This window comes from Corythoichthys intestinalis, chromosome 19, assembly GCF_030265065.1.
Source record: "Corythoichthys intestinalis isolate RoL2023-P3 chromosome 19, ASM3026506v1, whole genome shotgun sequence".
NCBI classification, from domain to species: domain Eukaryota; kingdom Metazoa; phylum Chordata; class Actinopteri; order Syngnathiformes; family Syngnathidae; genus Corythoichthys; species Corythoichthys intestinalis.
Window position 1 is genome coordinate 14,662,542 of NC_080413.1, and position 20,944 is coordinate 14,683,485.

At 39.1% G+C, this 20,944-nt stretch overlaps 2 protein-coding genes across 5 annotated transcripts in view; one reads left to right on the top strand and one right to left on the bottom strand.

Moving 5' to 3' along the window:
* Positions 1-20,944, bottom strand: part of sash1a (SAM and SH3 domain containing 1a) — a 423,559-nt gene that overhangs the window by 389,823 nt on the left and 12,792 nt on the right. The window lies entirely within an intron of this gene.
* Positions 4,578-9,164, top strand: LOC130907331 (homeodomain-interacting protein kinase 2-like). Its single transcript, XM_057822276.1, has 2 exons — positions 4,578-4,717; positions 4,808-9,164. The coding sequence occupies exons 1-2, from the start codon at positions 4,696-4,698 to the stop codon at positions 5,968-5,970; spliced, it is 1,185 nt and encodes a 394-aa protein (XP_057678259.1). The 5' UTR covers positions 4,578-4,695; the 3' UTR covers positions 5,971-9,164.

Below are 20,944 nucleotides of genomic sequence, written 5' to 3' on the forward strand. Positions count from 1 at the left end.
CAAAACGGCCATCCAGTTTCGACCTGGAATGGGCTAAAACCTGATTTTGGCTGCCAGTCTGAACAAGTCATTAGTTAGTCGATGCTTAAACTAATCACCGCACAGCAACAACCAAACGTACAACATCGCCAAACACTCGGACAAACCGACTGAACAAACAAAACACAAGTAATCCTTGCAATTTATCAAACGTACAACATCGCCAAACACTCGGACAAACCGACTGAACAAACAAAACACAAGTAATCCTTGCAATTTATCTCCATAAATGTCAACAATTCTAGTACTTCCTGGGAATTTACGCACAGCACCAAACAAAGCACGCAATCATGAACACGCTTGCGTAATGCACCTAGCTTTGCCACCCTTTCGCTACTCCATTGCATTCTGCCACTGTGCATGGGTAATTGTGCATTCACATAATCCAAACGTACATATCAACATTATATAGTAAAATAAATGATGAAGGCACTGAAATAACAATTACATACAACAATTATGATTTTCTAGCCTTTTCTACAAGACATCTATTGCATTTCTTTGACCCAAAATACTATTTTCAGCATAAATAAGGGGTGTTTTAATATTTTAGATTCAGGGCTTATAACCGGGTCAGACCATCTTTGTTTCCCCCCCCTTTTAATACTATAATGGTACAAATCACCATGGAGACCCTGACAATGTCACCTCCAGGTTTCTCTAAAGCCACAATAATCTGATTGCAATATTTCCAAGAACTGCAAAATGTTAATTTTGAGTTATGTTTTTTTATGCTTTCACGTGGTTTAATTGGTTTCAAGGACTGTGTGAATGTGTCCAAATGATTGATAGTACTATGCTGTGTATCTTGTAGAAGCGGTTTAAATTTCTGTCACTTTTGCAGCGTTCAAAGAGTGGCATATTCCATTTTTGCAGCCACACGTTTACACTTCACAGACTTATCTTTCCTATAACCTTTTTCAAAAGTAACGAATATGAAATGCACACAATCTTTATGTTTGAGTCCACGCTTGCCTTCTGGGTTTACCATCTATTTTTCCACTTTCTTTAGCAGGCACAGAGCTCGTCTGAAAGGCGAAATATAAATTCAGAGCTTATCTGTCAAATGAGATGAAAGTCAGACAGGGTTACAAGCTTCTAACAATGCATACCAAAAAGGCAGATATTACAATTGGAATTCACAGTTTTCTGCACTTATCGGGAAAACGGCAACATTTCTCTGGAGAGAGTGAGCAGGAAGCATCCAGGGAGTTTAAATTATATGACATACAATCAACTATTCCAATCTAAGCTGTGGAATTCTCAAAAGAACAGAGCTTTCCTAGTCATTCATTTGTGTTTTAGAAGAAACAATCCCAAAGCATTAGGCTTACGTCAAACAGGCTAAACATGAATTTGGGAAGAATCATGTGAAAGCAACAGCAGACAGTCGACTACACTGTAAATACTCCTTCTATAAGCTCAACATTAACCGTGCCATCCGTATGCCTCACACCCTCCAGTGCTAATGGTACGCACTGAGCTGTCAGATTAAGGCTCATTTACTCCCAGCGGGGTCTTCAATTAGCCATTATTAATACGCCCGTCGGTGCTTCTGTTTTAAGAGAAACCGGATTCATCTAGATTAAGAGGAGACACAAGATAGTAGTTATATCCACCCGGGTGGCACTAACTGATTAAAACCAAAACTGAAAATTGACTTTTTAGCTAATTAAATGTGATTAGTATGCATACACTCTTATATACACACACATTGCTTTCAAGTACAACTTGAGGCATCTTTAGGAAAACATAAACAATGTCAAATTTGGTTGAAAGTGGCAGGTTGTCAGTAAAGGATGCCACCCTCCCACTCCTTTGGTCACCACATAACTTGAAAACAAAACAAAAAATCATTCCACTTTTAACTTTATTTAGCATCTGTGTCTTCGTACCTATATCTGATTTGATCTTGTTTGGGGCAAATTTACAAAAAATAGTAAAGGTAAATACAATTGGACCTAAAACAGAGCCCTGTGGCACACCCGTGCGCACACTGTTATGATACCACACTATTCACTGATGGGGATTTTAACATTTTAAACTTAATTTAACCAAAGAAACTGGTAAAATTGTTTCGCATCGAGTAAATACCGTAATTTCCCGAATATAAGGCGCACCAGTGTATAATGCGCACCCCAAATTTACTTGTAAAAGCTAGGGAAAATTATTGTACCCGTTTATAACACGCACCCTAATTTTAGCTCCAATAAATAGAAGAATACAAGAAAACAGAGCTCGTGTACAGATACAGAAATGTCATTTTACTGACTGGTGAAACACAGCACAAGCATAGCACATTGGTAGTTCAAAACATTACCATAAACTGACAATATTTACGGTAATAATATGATTTGACAACTTCTCCAACTTACAAGAACCTAGGAGAAAACAAAACAGATGTGACTTTTCTTTTAAAGGCTGCTGTATAACTTACTCGTTTCATCATGATGAATAAATGTTTCTTCCATGGATTGATACGGTAAAATAAAAGTGAGGATTAGGTCGGAAATCGGAAAAAGCGCATCGCTGTAGACTAGACTGTAACAATAGGAACTATTGTTATTTGAGTTTGAGGGACAGATATAGTTGACGGATACAGGAAGTCTGTGTGCTTACGTTTGTTATGGTCCGAGTTGCGGAGCTGCAATAAACGTTGACTCAAATGAGTTCAAGAAACTAAATTCTGTGCTTTATGAAGAGTGAAAAAAGCAGAATTTAACACAGACGAAATCATTCGGCCGATTAGAGTGAAGTATTACTGAAACAAAATGGTGACGTCACGTACCGTAATGGTCGGCAACAGGTCGCGGCATACGTTTCTTCAACACAACGTGGCCGTGTCAATGAAAAAAAAAAATCGGTTTATATACTGTATATATATATATATATATATATATATATATATATATATATATATATATATATATATATATATATATATTTCTGTCTCCATCCATGTACCCAGTTTTAATGTGCACCATGATTATACAAGTTGATTTTGGGGGGGAAAAAGTGTGCGTTATATTCGGGAAATTACGGTAATACTCATTGTCATAATCAATACGCAATTTACAATCTTAAATCAAGGTCTGGAATCAAAACCTCCTGGATGCTTTCATGGTTTTGTCAGAACAACATTTGAACAATACAAGAAAATGGAGGAAATGAAAAGGGAGTATATTTCCTCATGAAATGTTCTCACTGTTACCAGGAGAGATGATCTATGCCCCCTGATGGGCAATATAGATTGGCTTTTACCATTGCCCTTTAATCTCAGATAGGCAATTTTAGATAGAAATACATCACTTTTCTGAAATAATGAGGAGAAAACCCATTGATGCCAAGAGGAAAAATAACAAATCAGTAAAAATGACAATATTCTGAGCAAGGAGAGCTATAATCTAAGACGTTATTGTAAATCCAATTCACTAATGTGCTAAAGATTTTTTCAGAACAGGACATCAAATGGAATTTAATCCGTCATCATTTTGTAATATGTGATGATATCAGACTACTGTGTGAAGCAGTGCTAATCATCAAATGAGATCTTGAACTATGGCAGATGTATATATGAGGTCACAGTGACCTCGCTTGTTCTTTGACCAACAATAAATCCCGTGATTACAGTTTTCAAATTTCCGTTTTTTTCCCCACAGCTACCCACTGTATAATAAAACTTCCCCCGCGGATGTTTTTTTTCCCCATTCTGCAGCCACCTTTCTCCAAATGCAATTTTCAAATTAACGAGATGCAGCATGCCACGAGAACTGAAAATGAAGATGCGCTCTGATTGAGCATCGCTGCCATATATTGTCAAAACTCCCACTCGTTATTTCACAATTCATAACCCATGTGTAGGAATATCAATAATTACTGCCTTGAAATGTCGAACAAAACAGATGTAAGTGCAGATCACCATCTTAGATCCACGTTTTTTCATTATTATCTCAAATGTGTCGCAAAAATAAACGTGAACCCATCAAAGACCTCATGATCCTTACGAAACAACAATTTCAGTCCTCGTATTGATTTGGAAAAGGCAACGCTGTTGATTCATAAAAGGCGAGGCATATATTAAAGTCATTTGTGCCAATTAGAGTGATATATGTTGGAGCAGCTGGTGCTAGCGTAGTCAGCGACACACTTGGATGGAGATGAGTTCAGTCGTTTTTCAGAGTCATTAGGAAAAACATCAAATGCTTTATGACAGACTGGGGTGAGCGTGTCACTCAAGATGGCCCAAAGGTGTGCAGGCAGACTAATAGATCATCAAAACAGTAAACACAAAAAAACCCCAAACCATTATGAAATAGATTTCACCCCATACCTTGCATTTATATACGCACCTAAGCTAAATAAAGTATATTGAGCAGTCATTCAATGGTAGCTGCAGTTCAGTTAATATGACGTAGCCATAGCAACAGCCAAACAACAACCCTTTCGAGCAAAACGAACATTCAAAATGCGATTCATAAAAAGATTGACTCCACTTTCCTTTGTCGGCTTTAATGTCTTTGATTTCTGTGAGTGACAAGGAAGAAGGCAATTCAGCTCTGCGCCGTTCAACAGGATTTATTGCTCCAAGAGTGTGAAAAACCGTCAATGTCATCCTTTAGTTGTTGCTTAAAATGTTGCTGAAAAGTGACCATCGGCATGGCATTGACTGTGAAGTCAGGTAAGTTCCTGTCGTGCTTTAAAAATCTTTTTCAACAATACAAATTTGAGTATGGTTGCTCTTGTTCATGTGGTCTTACTTTCCGTATAGGCAATTTGCACATTTATAAAGGGTGCAAACTTGGCCAGTTTTACAAAGTGGAAGATTTCCTTGGTGAGGGCAGCTTTGGAATTGTTGCCAAATGCCGTTGCATAGTGACTGGCAAGATGGCTGCCATCAAAGTCCTCAAGAATCATCCAGCAATCATGCACCAGGCAAGGGAGGAAATTGCGGTTCTGAAACAACTTCAGCGTCTGGACCCAGATCAGGCTAACATTGTCCGCTGGAATGACTTCTTCTTTAACAAACAACTCATCTGCTTGAATTTTGAACTCCTTGATCAGTGCCTGAATATATTCCAGCAAGAGCAGAATCTGCCCACTCTTTCCTTATGTGAAATGAGTCCAATTTTGTACCAGATGGGAACAGCGCTGCTACATCTGAGTGACATTGGAATCGTGCATACGGACATCAAAACCGACAACATCATGGTGGTGGACCGGCATCAGCGTCCGCTACACTTTAAGCTGATTGATTTTGGTTTGGCTAAAAACGTAAGTGATCTTAAACCTGGTGACTATGTCCAGACTTCTTGGTACAGGGCTCCAGAGGTTGTGCTAGGTGGTCCATTCAATGAGGCTATTGACATGTGGTCTCTAGGTATTGTAGCGGTGAAGCTCGCTACGGGCTACCACCTTTACCCGGGGGATTCAGACTACGACACCTTGGCTTATATTATTCAAACTCAAGGTCGGCCATCGGAGTCCGTGCTGGACCGTGGACTACGAACTAGCGTTTACTTCAAGAAACAGGACACCAGTCCGTACGGTTGGAAATTTAAGACCCCGAAAGAGATGGGCTTTGACTATATAGAAGTAAGTCCTTTAAATCTCAAGTCTCTTGAAGAGATTGAAGTGGTTCAGGAAACCGGAAAGGAGTGCGACCAGCGCGTCTTTATAGATCTCGTCACAAACATGCTACACCTGGACCCGGACCTGCGGATAAAACCTGCAGCGTTTCTGAAGCATTCGTTTTTTAATCCCAGCCAGGATGAGAATAATGAGGACACTACACAGTGGTTGGGACAGACTACTTCTACCACTGAAAGGACAGAATTGCAAGACAAAAAGGAGACTGAAATAAAAATGAGGTCAACAGACAGCTGTTTGAAAATACTCTACAGAAAGATTGAAGGGGCTTTTACAGTTAATTGAAACAATTGTTCACCAATATGAAAGCTGGCAAACCCTTTGCCAATGAAGTTAACTCATTGTCTTATTCCAATCAATGTAATTCAACAAATGAGCATAGAAGGACAAATCACACTGAATCTACATTGTGTTTAGATTGACTTGTTTTAAGTCCACAGTGGTCATTTAAGGCCACTTGAAAATAAGAGCTGAGCTGAAATACTGCTGTCTACTAACAGCATGTGTTGTCTCAAGGTGATACTGACACCAGAGTCCAAGCATTTCTGTCATCATCCTTGCACTAGCACCCTCTCTTATTGTCGTTTTCAAACGCACATTCCAAGAAAATACTTTAATGGCTTTTTCACCTGACGTTATTCCAATGAATTGAGGAGTCTTGTTTTTCTCCACCCCATTCACATATCCTCGAATAATTTTATCCCCCCCTTTTAAAAAAGTCCTTGAATCCTCAAGCTCAAGTGCTCCTCTTGAAAGCTTAAGTGCTTAAATGGCAGGGAGGGAAGACAGTGTGGTTCTTCAGTTGACCAAACTGAATAGAATGAACTTTTTAGCATAGGTTTTTGCCATTTAAAGACTCTGACTCTGGAATTTTGTTTGGTAGCAACAAATACCAAACAATAATATACACTCACCGGCCACTTTATTAGGTACACCATGCGAGTAATGGGTTGGACCCCCTTTTGCCTTCAGAACTGCCTCAATTCTTCGTGGCATAGATTCAACAAGGTACTGGAAGCATTCCTCAGAGAGTTTGGTCCATATTGACATGATGGCATCACACAGTTGGTGCAGATTTGTCGGCTGCACACCCATGATGCGAATCTCCCGTTCCACCACATCCCAAAGATGCTCTATTGGATTGAGATCTGGTTACTGTCGAGGCCATTTGAGTACAGTGAACTCATTGTCATGTTCAAGAAACCAGTCTGAGGTGATTCCAGCTTTATGACATGGCGCATTATCCTGCTGAAAGTAGCCATCAGAAGTTGGGTACATTGTGGTCATAAAGGGATGGACATGGTCGGCAACAATACTCAGGTAGGCTGTGGCGTTCCAACGAAGCTCAATTGGTACCAAGGGGCCCAAAGAGTGCCAAGAAAATATTCGCCACACCATTACCCCACCACCACCAGCCTGAACCGTTGATACAAGGCAGGATGGATCCATGCTTTCATGTTGTTGATGCCAAATTCTGACCCTACCATTAGAATGTCGCAGCAGAAAATCGAGACTCATCAGACCAGGCAACGTTTGTCCAATCTTCTGTTGTCCAATTTCGATGAGCTTGTGCAAATTGTAGCCTCAGTTTCCTGTTCTTAGCTGAAAGGAGTGGCACCCGGCGTGGTCTTCTGCTGCTGTAGCCCATCTGCCTCAAAGTTCGACGTACTGTGCATTCAGAGATGCTCTTCTGCCTACCATGGTTGTAACGGGTGGTTATTTGAGTCACGGTTGTCTTTCTATCAGCTCGAACCAGTCTGGCCATTCTCCTCTGACCTCTGGCATCAACAAGGCATTTTCGCCCACAGAACTGCCGCTCACTGGATATTTTTTCTTTTTCGGACCATTCTCTGTAAACCCTGGAGATGGTTGTGCGTGAAAATCCCAGTAGATCAGCAGTTTCTGAAATACTCAGACCAGCCCTTCTGGCACCAACAACCGTGCCACGTTCATAGTCACTCAAATCACCCTTCTTCCCCATATTGATGCTCGGTTTGAACTGCAGGAGATTGTATACATGCCTAAATGCACTGAGTTGCCGCCATGTGATTGGCTGATTAGAAATTAAGTGTTCACGAGCAGTTGGACAGGTGTACCTAATAAAGTGGCCGGTGAGTGTATATATTTTTTCAATCCAATCATGTTTCTGCAACATACAAGGTTGCCAAAAAACATATTGGCCGCTGTAGATATTGGACAATTATGGCAAGACTGAAAGGATTGTGATCTGACTGTTGTAAAAATTAAACTTTAACACCTATTACATAATTGTACTGAATGTGTTGCTTATTTACAACATGCAAAAATAGTCCCTTTTCACACTTTATGTCTGCCACCACTAAATGTCTGAAGCGTATCCTAAATCAAACATAGCTTTCATTTTTTTTTACAGGTGGATGCCACACATTTACAGAGAACTGCTATTCAGATTGCCCTTTCAGTTGTTTTACAATGCTGGCCAAAAGTATTGGCATCCCTGCATTTCGGTCAGATAATGCTCAATTTCTCACAGAAAATGATTGTAATTACAAATGCTTGGTAATAATATCTTCACTTATTTTGCTTGCAATGAAAAAAAAAAATTAAATCATTATCATTTTACACAAAACTCCAAAAATGGGCCAGACAAAAGTATAGACCCCCTTTAAAAAACCCATGTGATGCTTCTCTAATTTGTGTAATTAACAGCACCTGTTACTTACCTGTGGCACATAAAAGGTAATGGCAATAACTAAACCACACTTGCAGCCAGTTAAAATGGATTAAGGTTGACTCAACCTCTGTCCCATGTCCTTGTGTGTATCACATTGAGCACGGAGAAAAGAAAGAAAACCAAATAACTGTCTTTGGACTTCAGAAGCAAAATTGTGAGGAAGCATGGGCAATCTCAAGGCTACAAGTCCATCTCCAAAGACCTAAATGTTTTTGTGTCTACCGTGCGCAGTGTCATCAATGAATGTAAAGCCCATGGCACTGTGGCTAACTTCCCTAGATGTGGACGAAAAGAAAAATTGACAAGAAATTTCAACAAAACATTGTGCGGATGGTGGCTAAAGAACCTCGACTAGCATCCAGACAAGTTCAAGCTGTCCTGCAGTCCGAGGATGCAAAAGTGTCAATTCGTACTATCCGTCGGCGTCTGAATGAAAAGAGACTATGGTAGGATACCCAGGAAGATCCCACTTCTGACCCAGAGACATAAAACAAAATGGCAGTTTGGAGAAGGCACGCTTCAAATCTCAGAGACCTGGAGCAGTTGGCCAAAGAAAAATGGTCTAAAATTCCAGCAGAGCATTGGAAGCGGTTGTTCGCAGTTATTTTGTCTAAAGGTTGTGCTGCCAAGTATTAGGCTGAGGGGGCCAATACTTTTGTCCGGCCCATTTTTGGAATGTTGTGTAAAATGATAATGATTTAAATTTTTTTTACTGCAAGCAAAATAAATGAAGATATTACAACCAAAGCATTTGTAATTGCAAACATTTCTGGGAGAAACTGAGCATTATCTGACAGAATTGCAGAGGTGCCAATACTTTTGGCCAGCAGTGTATGGTTTGATTCTTATTCAGTTATAACAACTGAAATATTAAACTTTTCAAAAAAGCCCTACAATGTTTTTGTATAAATGGTAGAACAAATTAACAAGTACTACAAGCTGTCTGTGACAAAGTACTGCACAAATTGTTTCCCCCGTTATTCAACATAATTATTCAAAACGACACAGAGAATCCACTTGCAGGAACCTAGAAGAAAAATCCACTCTATGTCAAGCCCCTTGTGAGTGACAACATTCATAAACGCTTCCTTAATAGCTCATGCAAATCAGGCTAGGGATTTTAGCAGGAGGGATCATCATGATGATATGTTATCACGTTTCCTGCCGCCGCGACTTTAATTGAGGATCCCAGTCATTGGGCGAAATTTCCAAATGAGCTTCGGTGATGGCCCCAGCTGCATACATTAAGAAGCCCCTAGTTGCCTAATTGTTCAAATTAGCATCAGCACGGTGGCGTAGGCGCTAATCAGAGTTGCAAATCCGAGTTGGTGTGAGTAAACAAGCTTTGAAAAAAAAAAAAAAAAAAAACCTAAAACTATAACAGAAGCAGCATTCATCAGTCTATTTAGTTCATGCTCTCCCTATTTCATATCAGTGCTCAAGGTGTGACAAAAAAATCAAAATGGTGATATATCGTGATACTTTGTATCCCAAAAGGTTATCGATATGATCCTGCCAAGAATCGATATATCGTAATTAAGAGTTGTCATTGTTTGAAAGAAAACAAAAAAGGAACTTACAAGTTACTACCAAAATCTTCTGCTTAATAGTGTCTCTTAACTCAGTGGCAGCTATTGACGGCACTAGACGCCCAATCCATTTAGACTGGGAGGGGGGAAATGAACATTCGTTCACCCGAAACTAGAGCAATCGCAGGCAGTCTTTCCAATTTTCAGGGCATGAACAGGTCTCTCTCTGTTCATTTTAGGACAGTTACAGGTCACTTCCTGTTGAATCTGAGTTAATGCCTATTCATTTGGGGAGATTCCTGCATCACTAACCCAAGAGCAACAGAAAGTGTCTGAAAATCAACAGCAAATGACCTGAAGTGCCCCAAATTTAAACTCATTGGTTGCCGTTGAACGCCATAGACGTCCATTCCATTTGAAGTGGGAGGGAAAGCAGCGAATGAACGCTGCCACCCTCACAGTTCAAATGAATTGGACGTCGACGAGCAATACTCAATTCATTTAATTTCACTGCATAAGAATTAAAAGCTTGTTTTTCTGTTTATTAGTTGTACAGTACAGTAGAAAACTATAATTTCTTTACTCATGCATCGATACTTGTTATAACACCATATTGTGAGATAATCATCGAGATTCTTGTATTGCTAATCATATCGTGAGGTACCCAGAGGTTCCCACTCCTAATCAGTGCTATTCCTACAGAACAAATATAAAGACAAAATACAAAGAAATGCCAGCTGTTCCAGTCAGTGTATAGACAAGTTTCCTGATCGAAATATGGGCGGTGCCATCTTGAAAAAAGGCTGCCCCCAACTTCCCTTTTAGAAAGAACAACATGAATTGCGGTTGAAATAAGCAGTGTGTTGATTCAGCACGACGTAGATGAGACTCCGAGACGTTGCTGCGATGTGCGTGAACTGTTATCGGTGATCATTCGCGGACAAAATTATAACAACCTGTCAGCCTGTGTTGACGTGAGGTGTAGATTGATACGCTGGCCACTTGAGTGACCAAAATTAGGTGAATTACAAATAACATTACATTTTCCGAATGCAAAAGGGCTGACACAGAGTTTGTTGTTACAAGGAAATACTACATGGTATGTACAAATTTAAAAAATAGTGTCATTTTTCATTGCAGATATTGATCGTAATAAAACATTTGGACAACATGATTCCATTTCTTGTTTTATTGATAAAGATTAGTGCATGTGCAAAACAGGTCAATTAATCACAATATATTAAATTATTAGGGAAAAAAAGCATACGAGAATGTGATATCAGACAGCCGAGCTCCAGTGCCTCTCCAAACTTTCACGGCCTCCAGACGGGCTTTCTCCCTCTGTCCTTGGTAATTCCAGCTCCAATAGCGCATCTTAAAGTTGCTGCAGTTAAAAAGCTCGTAGTTGGATCTCAGGATCGTGCTGACGGTCCGCCGTGAGGTGCGCCACAGTCTCCCAGCCTTTCGCCCGCCCCCAGGTAGAACGCACATAGTCTCCATATACTAGTATGTCAATCAAAGTACAGTAAGCGTTGTTGTAAGGCACATCAAATTGTCTTCCCTTGCCTAACGCCGTTTTCCACCTGTAAGCAAACAAACAAAAACGACATGCATTTATGCGTTGACATAATTGTGCCATCCAACACGTAGTAATTAGCAACAAGCAACAAGCTAGCAGCAGATATAGTAGTTGCAGTAAATAATATTAAAGCATCATAATTACAATCATCGTAAAAACAATATCAAAGGCAACAAGTAGTTTAATGCGCAAGATTTTAGCTTTCATATTTTTCGAGCATCTGACACATGAAAACGCAGGGATAGGAAGAACATACCTTCCATAATACAGCGGCAACATGGCTACAAAAACACCCGGTCTTTGTGGTGGCATGAGTTTGGTTCCACATCTGCCTTCATGAACATGTTGTCCTCTCCTGTCGTGATGATGGCAGATGGATGCGGTATTTCCAAATTGTCTTTTTTAAGGGATTTGGATGAGTAATGTTACTCCAGCTCCCCTGCTGTTTTGAATGGAGTAATTCTAAAACGGAAGACAAGCGGAAGTAAAGCCGAAGTACCTCGGAAACTTCTCTATAATCAGAAGGCAGAACACTGCATTCGTAGAAAAGTTCAAACTCTAAAAATGTGTTTCTTGACAGTCACCTTCCACAAAGCCACCAAAATCCCCAAAGACTTGTCTTATGAGCCTCCAGGGTGAAAATAAATCTGATAACAGTGTTAGATTAAGCAGCTGTCAAGCGGCTGATGATAAAATACGCGCCCGAAACGTAAATAACTACAATCACTGATAGCTTCATTGATAGCACTGTCACCACCATCAACCTCGGACACATTTAAGATAAGAGCACCCAAGCGCCCCGCCCTAATCTTTTACCAGGGAGTTGCTCATTCAGCTGGCGACCACAGATGTAAAGACAGATAGCCGATGTGCTGTCAGCGCAGTTGGTGAAAGCAGACAGCAATGGGTAACAAATAAATCGCAGGAACAGATAAAAGGCTGTTTTTTTTAATTGAAAGTGTCAGAAAATTTTACATTTTAATGTATTCAGTTAAAACATTTTTATAAGCAGCACAAAAAAGGCTTTTACAGTGTGCATTACAGTATTTCCATTTTCCATTTCTCTCATTCTTGATAAAAGACAGATTATCTTTGTAATTATTGAAAGAATCAAATCAAAAATCTGCTTTTACTTTGGAAAACCTTACCTTAGCCTTAAAAATTACCTGTAGTAATTCACAAAACTGACATTTTTTAATTAAAAGCTAGTAATGGAAACACTTGAATTTCAAGGAAAAAAAAGTTTTTACGCTTTCATGAGGTTTTTCTGACATTTCAATGTTAAATATATCGAACGAGCGTAGTACAAAGACTTTCTTGAATTGGATGTGATGTACCCAGTCACATGGTCACTTCTCCAGACAAAACAAATTTTGTGCATCCATCTTTCTTCAGTACAATCTCGAGGGCTGCGCCTTCACAAGAGTCGGGAGGCTTTTCCAACTGAAACATGTAAGGGTGTAACGGTTATAGGCGTGCGAAATTTCCGATTCTTCGATTATTCGCGATTCGGCCGTGGAAGATTTGAGAACGATTCACAAATATCCATTATTGAATTATACCAGGTAAAGTGGAAGTAAAACACAGTCAGCGCGGTCTTTGGGACGCAATGAGGAACGGACCGAGAGTAAATATCATGTTCAACTCATGCGCTAGATAAAAAAAACAATCATACCTGACTGCGGCTGACAGCCGCTACAAACAACGCCCATTTGCTACAGACATACGGCAACAGTAGATATCATATATATGTAGAACTAGATGCAAAATGACAGACGACGTCGGTGTTAGAACATGTATTATTGAACAGAGATTCGAAATGACAGACTTTCCGGCGTAAGTAAACAGCCGCCATCTTGAAGCAGTAGACCTCTCTAGAAGGCTCTGTTGTAGCGAACCTAATTAACTTTTTATCTAAAATACTCCTAAATCGACAGAATCTTGTTTTGAATCCATCTTTAAATGATGAAATAGTTTTAAAACTTTGACAAAAGTAGACAGAAGGGAAGTTATGGAATAACGGGAGCAATTTTAACAACTGTAACAGTTGATTCACAACATTAAATTAGTTGAATGTAGTTTAAAGCTGCTGATACAGAATGGGGACTGGAGTTTTTTTATTTACTGTTATGTTTGTATATTTGTTTACTGTTATATGTTAACTTGATACTGAAATAGTAGTTTGGTTTAGCCTGAGAGGATTTTTGAACAATTTTGGAAGTAATGTACAAAACATTAAAAAAAAAAAAAAAATTTAAAAAGGAGGGGGGTGCATCAATAATCGTTTTATAATCGAATCGGAGCCTCTGAATCGTAATCGAATCGTTAGCTGCCCAAAGATTCCCAGCTCTAGTAACGGTCCATGTATTTGTATTGAACAGTTTCGGTACGGGGTGCTCGGTTCGGAACGGAGGCGTACCGAACGAGTTTCTGACGTGATGTAGCCCTTACTTTTCGAGGCTGTGAGTCGATCGGGTTACAGTTTCTTTGTGTAGATTATATTTACTCCGTCTTCTCTACTATAATGAGGAGCAACACGGTAGGACAGTATATAACCCAAAAATGTCGACGGCACGACAACGTGGCGGCCGCAGGAACGCAATGAAACGCGGGTGTTAAAGTCAATCAGCCAATGCACACCAGTCGCAGTGCGGCCGCGTAGTTTATTATTTGACGCGAGACGCGGGCCTCCTGCATCAATACTACTAGCTAGGATCGGGCAGACACTCGTGTAAAAATACGGTGGATCTGGTCGATTTTCAAGTTAATATGCAATCGTAACCCACTTTTTGAGTCCTTCAGATCTCTTGAGTGGTAAATCGGGGCACAGTTGACTTGTCTTTGTTGATTTACTGCTGTCTTCTCTGCTATTATAATAACCAAGACGGCCCCGTGTTCAATACAAAACCCTCCTACCACAACAAAACAAGTAGGAACTAATATTCACATAGGAACTAAAGTTATACAACATATAAATGAATACTACATGACATCTGTAAAATATAAACACATAATAAAATAAATAATAGTCCATTTAAAACAAATAAATTGAAATGAGCTAAAACACCTATAATTAAATAATAATAATACACACATCCTGCTTACACAATTAAATTTGTTAATTTCTGTGTGGCGCTTTAACTTGAGAAAATCCACCTATTGAAAACTGTTCGTATGAAAAAAAAAAAAGATTCATTGAGGCATTTCATTTGTAAAATACATTTTAAAATCTTTATCATTGGGATTGCTTTTCTCTTTAGCACATGACTTCTTTTTTTATTCTTTCTTTCAGAAAGAAAGCTGATCAATACCCGGGGTCTAAAAGGCAAATTGTAGTTGGATTATTATCTTTAAATACCCGCTACTTTTGAGCAGAATTCTAGCTTTGTATAGGCTAATGTTCCTATTGTTGAAAGCACAAAAGTGTGTAATAAACAACTAGCACATTTATATTTTGCATTTTGTTTTTTTACTGTACCGAAAATGAACCGAACCGTGACCTCAAAACTGAGGTACGTACCGAACCGAGGTTTTTGTGTACCGTTACAGCCCTAGAAACATGCTTAAGTCGCTTTTTTTGAAATATCGCTATTACGTTCCAAAAACTTATCGAAACGCATCAAGTGACTTATGTACCGGTACTCATATTTACTTGTATGCATTATTTAGCCTTTTATGTGTTATCTCTCAAAGCAATCATGCGTTCACATTGTTACTTTTACACTTACATTGTAATACATATACTGTAGTTACTACATAGTCTGGTTAGTTTTAACACAAACTGGTTGGCGTCATAAACGTAACCCCAGTTATCTCAAGCCTTTGAAGAACACAAAGGTGTCACATTTTGCTCCCCCTTATTCTCCCCCAGGCCTTTGATAATCAAATTAGTGGAAGTCACAGACAACCTAGTATGATTATGTGTATATATATATATATATATATATATATATATATATATATATATATATATATACATACATATACAGTGCTGCTCAAAAGTTTGTGAACCCCCCTCAACGAATTTTCTATTATTTCAACCTGATTTCCTAATCAATCAATTCAGTAGTTTTTTTTTTGTTTTTTTAACAGTTGTGTTGTTGAGACTAAATTAAAAAGAGTTTTCATCAACTGATGTAGGTGCAAAATTGAACTGTTTGGTCACAACCAAAACCGCCATGTCTGGCGAAAAGTCAACACTGCATACCACCAAAAGAACCTTCTCCCAACAGTGAAGCATGGAGGTGGGAATGTCAAGATCTGGGCTTGCTTTTCATCCTCAGGACCTGGACAACTCCACATAGTCCAGGGAATCATGAATTCTGAGGAATATTGTCAAATCCTAGAACATAACCTGACGCCATCTGTTTTGAAGTTAAAGCTTGGCAGAAGGTGGATCATGCAACATGATAATGATCCAAAGCATTCCAGCAATACAACCAAGGAATGGCTGAAAAAGAAGAAGATTCGTGTTCTGGACTGGCCCAGTCAAAGTCCTGACCTAAATCCCATTGAAATGCTGTGGCGGGACCTGAAGCGAGCAGTTCATGCCAGACGCCCATCAAACCTCTCTCAACTGACTGCGTTCTGCAAGGAAGAATGGGCAAAAATCCCCCAAAGTAGATGTGAGAGGCTGATTAGTCACTACAGAAACCGTTTGGTTGAGGTAATCTCTGCAAAAGGAGGCGCAATATCCTATTAACTGAAGGGGTTCACATACTTTTGCACACATGATATCTGAGTTTTTCTTAAATCAACCACTTTTGTTAAATAAAGAATAACAATATAACTATTTCTTTTGTTTCAGTCCATTATTTGGAATGTCAGTATTGTGGATTTGGGTATAACTTAACATTTAATAAGGTTATTTTAGTTTTTTTTACAAAAAATCTGACCATCGCTGTGGGGTTCACAAACTTTCGAGCAGCACTGTATATTAGGGCTGTCAAAATTATCGCGTTAATTTTTTAATTAATCACGTTAAAATATTTGACGCAATTAACGCAGATGCCCCCCTCAGACAGCTTTAAATGACGGTACAGTGAAACGTTCACTTGTTAATTGTGTTTTATAGAGTTTTGCCGCCCTCTGCTGGCGCTTGGGTGCGACTGATTTTATAGGCTTTAGCACCCATGAGCATGAGCATTGTGTCAGTAACTTATTGACATCAACTTGAGCACCGTTTTTTTCCTACTCTCGTCTCATCCCGTCTTTCCAGTTCATTTTGCTTTTGCTGCTCGTTTTGGGAAATATCAACAGTGCTGTCATGGCAATTAAAGTTGAAAGGGTTGAACAGATGACATTTTTATTTCGCTAGAGTCATACTCTGGGAGCCCGGCAGCGTAACCATGTGACATCACTGCCCTGCAACGTCAACAACAATTGCCACCTACTAGTTAAACTAATTTTACAAATTGTATAAAAATGAAAAGATCAAGAGGGGTTTCAATATCAAATTATTTTAACTCATAATAACGTTTACCTTTTAAGAACTACAAGCCTTTCTATCCGTGGATCCCTTAAAGCTTTTGTTAATTGTTTGACAGTACCTTGAAACTCAGTTTTTGTGTGCCGACTCTGCTTTATTTTTTTAATGCTTCCAGAACAGAAAAAGAACGCACACCGTTGTGGGTGTGAGGTCAAGAGATTATTATTGATAGCACATTGGCAATAAAAATATTAAGCCCGGACTAATACAACACCAAGTAATGCATGTCACTGTAGCAGGTTGCCAACCCTCACATTTAATAATCGGACTGGACGTCAATGACTGTCAATCCAATAATTTAATTTCCTTCAAGGTGTGATCGTTTCTTTATTTGTTGCTCCTACGACTGGCCACAACTGAGAAAACATTACACTCAATGGGTGTCACAATCCTTAAAATGACTCGTCTCAACATACTGCACAGAATTCTCGCCAAGGCCCCATTGCATTTAACAGTTTGCTACTTTTGCACAACAGCAAATCATTTGAACCTGTGCGGTCCTTCGGTAATTGATTCAATGCCTCTGTGGAATGAAGACATCAAAAAGTGCGCCAAAGACACTAAAAAGGGCGATGAGGTGAATCCAGGTGGAACTGGAAGAACAAAGTGCGAAATAGAGTTGGCATCCTTAAAGAGTCTGATTGATGGAGTAATTAACCACTTGAGCCACACGGGCAGATTAAAGGTCCAACTAGTGGAGATGGCTAATGGAGTTGTGAGAGGAGCTTTGATGAGGTTGGAGGATGGGAATGAGGTCATTCTAGTCAATCGGGAAATAATCTCGGATGTCTTAACTCGGTCACCACCACTGTCGGCCCAGGTATATATATACCAGGGGGTCCAATCCATTCCGCGGGGTTGTTCTGCTTGACAGGCACGTTGTAGCTCATTAATATTGTACATACAAGATCACATGCTTTCATTTCGACCATAAAACCGTAAATTTGTGGTTTATGTGATCGAGTGCGTGCACTACTGCAATCGACCTATCGCAAAGCCCTGCCCCCTTGTAAAACTGTCAACCTGAGGCTCTCTCAAAAATTCTCTCAGTGACAGTGATCGACTCAACGAAGGATTTATGGATGATGGCAGAAGTTCAAATTTCTGAATTTGCACTACCACAACAGCCAATAGACCTGTTTTTTAAAAAGGAAATGTTTTTTAATGAATTTCGTCTAGAAGCAGACAGAGAGGGTTGCAGTATGCAGTGTAGCGGTATGTCCATGGTATTAAACTTTACAGAGAGGAGACTATAATTATAAACGGGGCAAAATGCTACAACTCGCAATTTACAAACATGAAACCCCAGAAGCCGAATCGCTATCTAGCTATAACTTTAGCTACTTAGTAACGTTATGTCATGTATTCAGTCAGATTTTTCTCCTGAAGCTTTTGTTGCAATTAATAAGCAGTCTTTTACATTCAGGTGGATTCTCAATATTATCCAGAGGTGCTGAATAAACAACTTAAATCTTCAACATACATGTGCAACTTGAATACAATGTAAATAAATGCTCAACGTTGAGAGGGGAAATGCAAGGAGAACTTCCCTTCGTGTGCGCCCGTGACCAATAGAAAGTTTGTGGAGTTTACTTTGGACTTTCAGTGCTGGGGTCTTGACAGCTTAGATTATATTTTATTCTGTTTGTGTAGTGACAGGCTAGTAAACAACTAGAAAGTCAAATCTTAGTAACTGCACGTTAATAGCATGTCGTAAAAACAGACTTTTCTGATATTTTTTTTTTACAAATCGATCCTTAACTTTGTAGCACAACTTTCCCTGGGTTACTGTCTTGACATTCAGTTATTTATGTCGACAACAAAGCTTTATCCATAGTGTGCATTTGGCGAGCCTTATTTTAAGCTTTGAAAAAGGCACACACAAAAAAATCTTCCCCCAATTTTTCAGTGTACCTGGTGTCAGAATTACAGGTAGCCTTTGCACAGCATTAAACCATCGGGTTTTTGCTATTTTAAAGTTAGAAAAAAAGATGTTTTAAGTTACAACCACCCAGTATTCCTATGCAGCTCTACGGCTAGGTGTCAGACTTTTGTGATTTGGGGGAGTGGTTTTGCGACAGGTCCATTGGGTCACTTTCGTGTCCGCAATTACATTCATTCGTTCGCCTTCCCGCAGTCAAAATTCATTGGACGTCTAGCACCATCAATGGCAGCCTATGAGTGAACTACGAAGTGACCCAAAAATGCCCCCAAACTGGAAGTGATATCAAATCAACGGGAAGTGACCAAGAAATGCCTGAAACATCAACAGAAAAGGATCCAAAATTTACAGGAAGTGATCTGTAAGTATCTTAAAATTACAAAGAAGCGACACAAGATTAACTAATTGCCTGCCATTGAGAACAATAGATGTCCAGTTCACTTATACTGGAAGGACTGGGCACGAATGATCATCTTGCAGTGTCATTGACGGCGCTTGACGTCCAACCCACTTTTGAACAACTGCCAGTCAAAATGAACTTATTTGGCCAAAAATATATAAAATAAAATATAGTCCTGCTCAGATGAGACCCAATTGCCACAAGACAGGCCTGCGAACCAAAATGAGTTACAACCCTGATGTATAGTATTCAAACAGTATCTGAATGTATGTATGCAAACGATGTCCAATCCATTTTACTGGGAGGGCTGACAATGATCATTCAATTGCAGCTAAAAGAGTTAAAAGCTTTGTTCATTCACTCGCCACCAAAGTGAATGAACATCAGCGGCAAACATGGCAAACAAGTCATCTGGCTGACAAAGGGTTGGAAAGCGCTAACAACATGCAACTGCACTGTTAACAGGGCACGCAACCACATACGCGATAAGATGGCTGGAAGATAGTGGAAGAAAAAAACGCAGATGGCAGTTCCCGAAAGCAGACTGAAAATGTAAATGATAAGAACCACACAGAAAGGAATATAGTAAATAACATATGGATTCATTAGGGAAGACAGATGTTCGGTAGAAATGCAGCTGATTAACCAGGAGAATGAAAGTAATATATATCCTACACCAGGGGTGTAACATTTTTGTTGCTGGCCACATTGTGGTTATGATTTCTTTCGGTGGGCCATTATGTCTGCCAACTAGGGTTGACATGATTAATCGACTCACTGACCACTAATCAATTATCAAATTAACTATTTGATAGTCGATTCATTGTTTAAGGCAGGGGTCGGGAACCTTTTTGGCTAAGAGAGCCATTAACACCACATATTTTAAAATATAATTCTGTGAGAGCCATACAATATTTTTACATTTTTACAGCACATCTAGGTTGTTATTTGATGATATCTAGTGCAAAGTGCGGGAGTGTTGTCGGAGCATTAAAAAAAGTTAACAAATGCTGCAAAAGTCAACGTCTGCTCATTACTGCACAACACCAGCGTATGACCGGTGACCGTTGCCGTTTCGCGCAATCTGCAAAGGAGTATTACAAAACTTTTTTTTTAAAAAAATTAATAATTAATATAATTAATGAATTATCTGCGAGCCAGATGTGCCGTCAAAAGAGCCAGATCTGGCTCGCGAGCCAAAGGTTCCCGACCCCTGGTTTAAGGAAATTCCTGACCTAAATATTGTCAATTTTTCAGCCTCATAATAGGGTTTAAAATAGTCAATATATTAAAGCATTTCTCAATAAAAATATGATTACAATAATGATTTTTTTTTTAAATGGAGCAAAGCAAAAAAATTCTTAATTTTTCATTCGTGTTTTCTTAATCGATATGCAATTTTTGAATAAAAGAACATAAAGTAGAAAAGAATAAAAAAAAATATATTACTAATTACTTTACATTAATATTACAAAAAAAGAGCAATAAGGTAAATTTCTGTTTTTAATTGAAATTATTTTACATTATTACATTATAAAAATAAGTTTAAAAAAATATTCTTTGATTTCTGGAATGAGAAACATGAAGTCAATACACATGATTTCCTTT

Bases quoted from the DNA above. Each gene is read 5' to 3' on its own strand.
- LOC130907331 (XM_057822276.1), top strand. From the start codon at position 4,696: ATGGCATTGACTGTGAAGTCAG. The intron at 4,718-4,807 runs GTAAGTTCCTGT...CTTTCCGTATAG, and splicing joins GGCATTGACTGTGAAGTCAG to GCAATTTGCACATTTATAAA.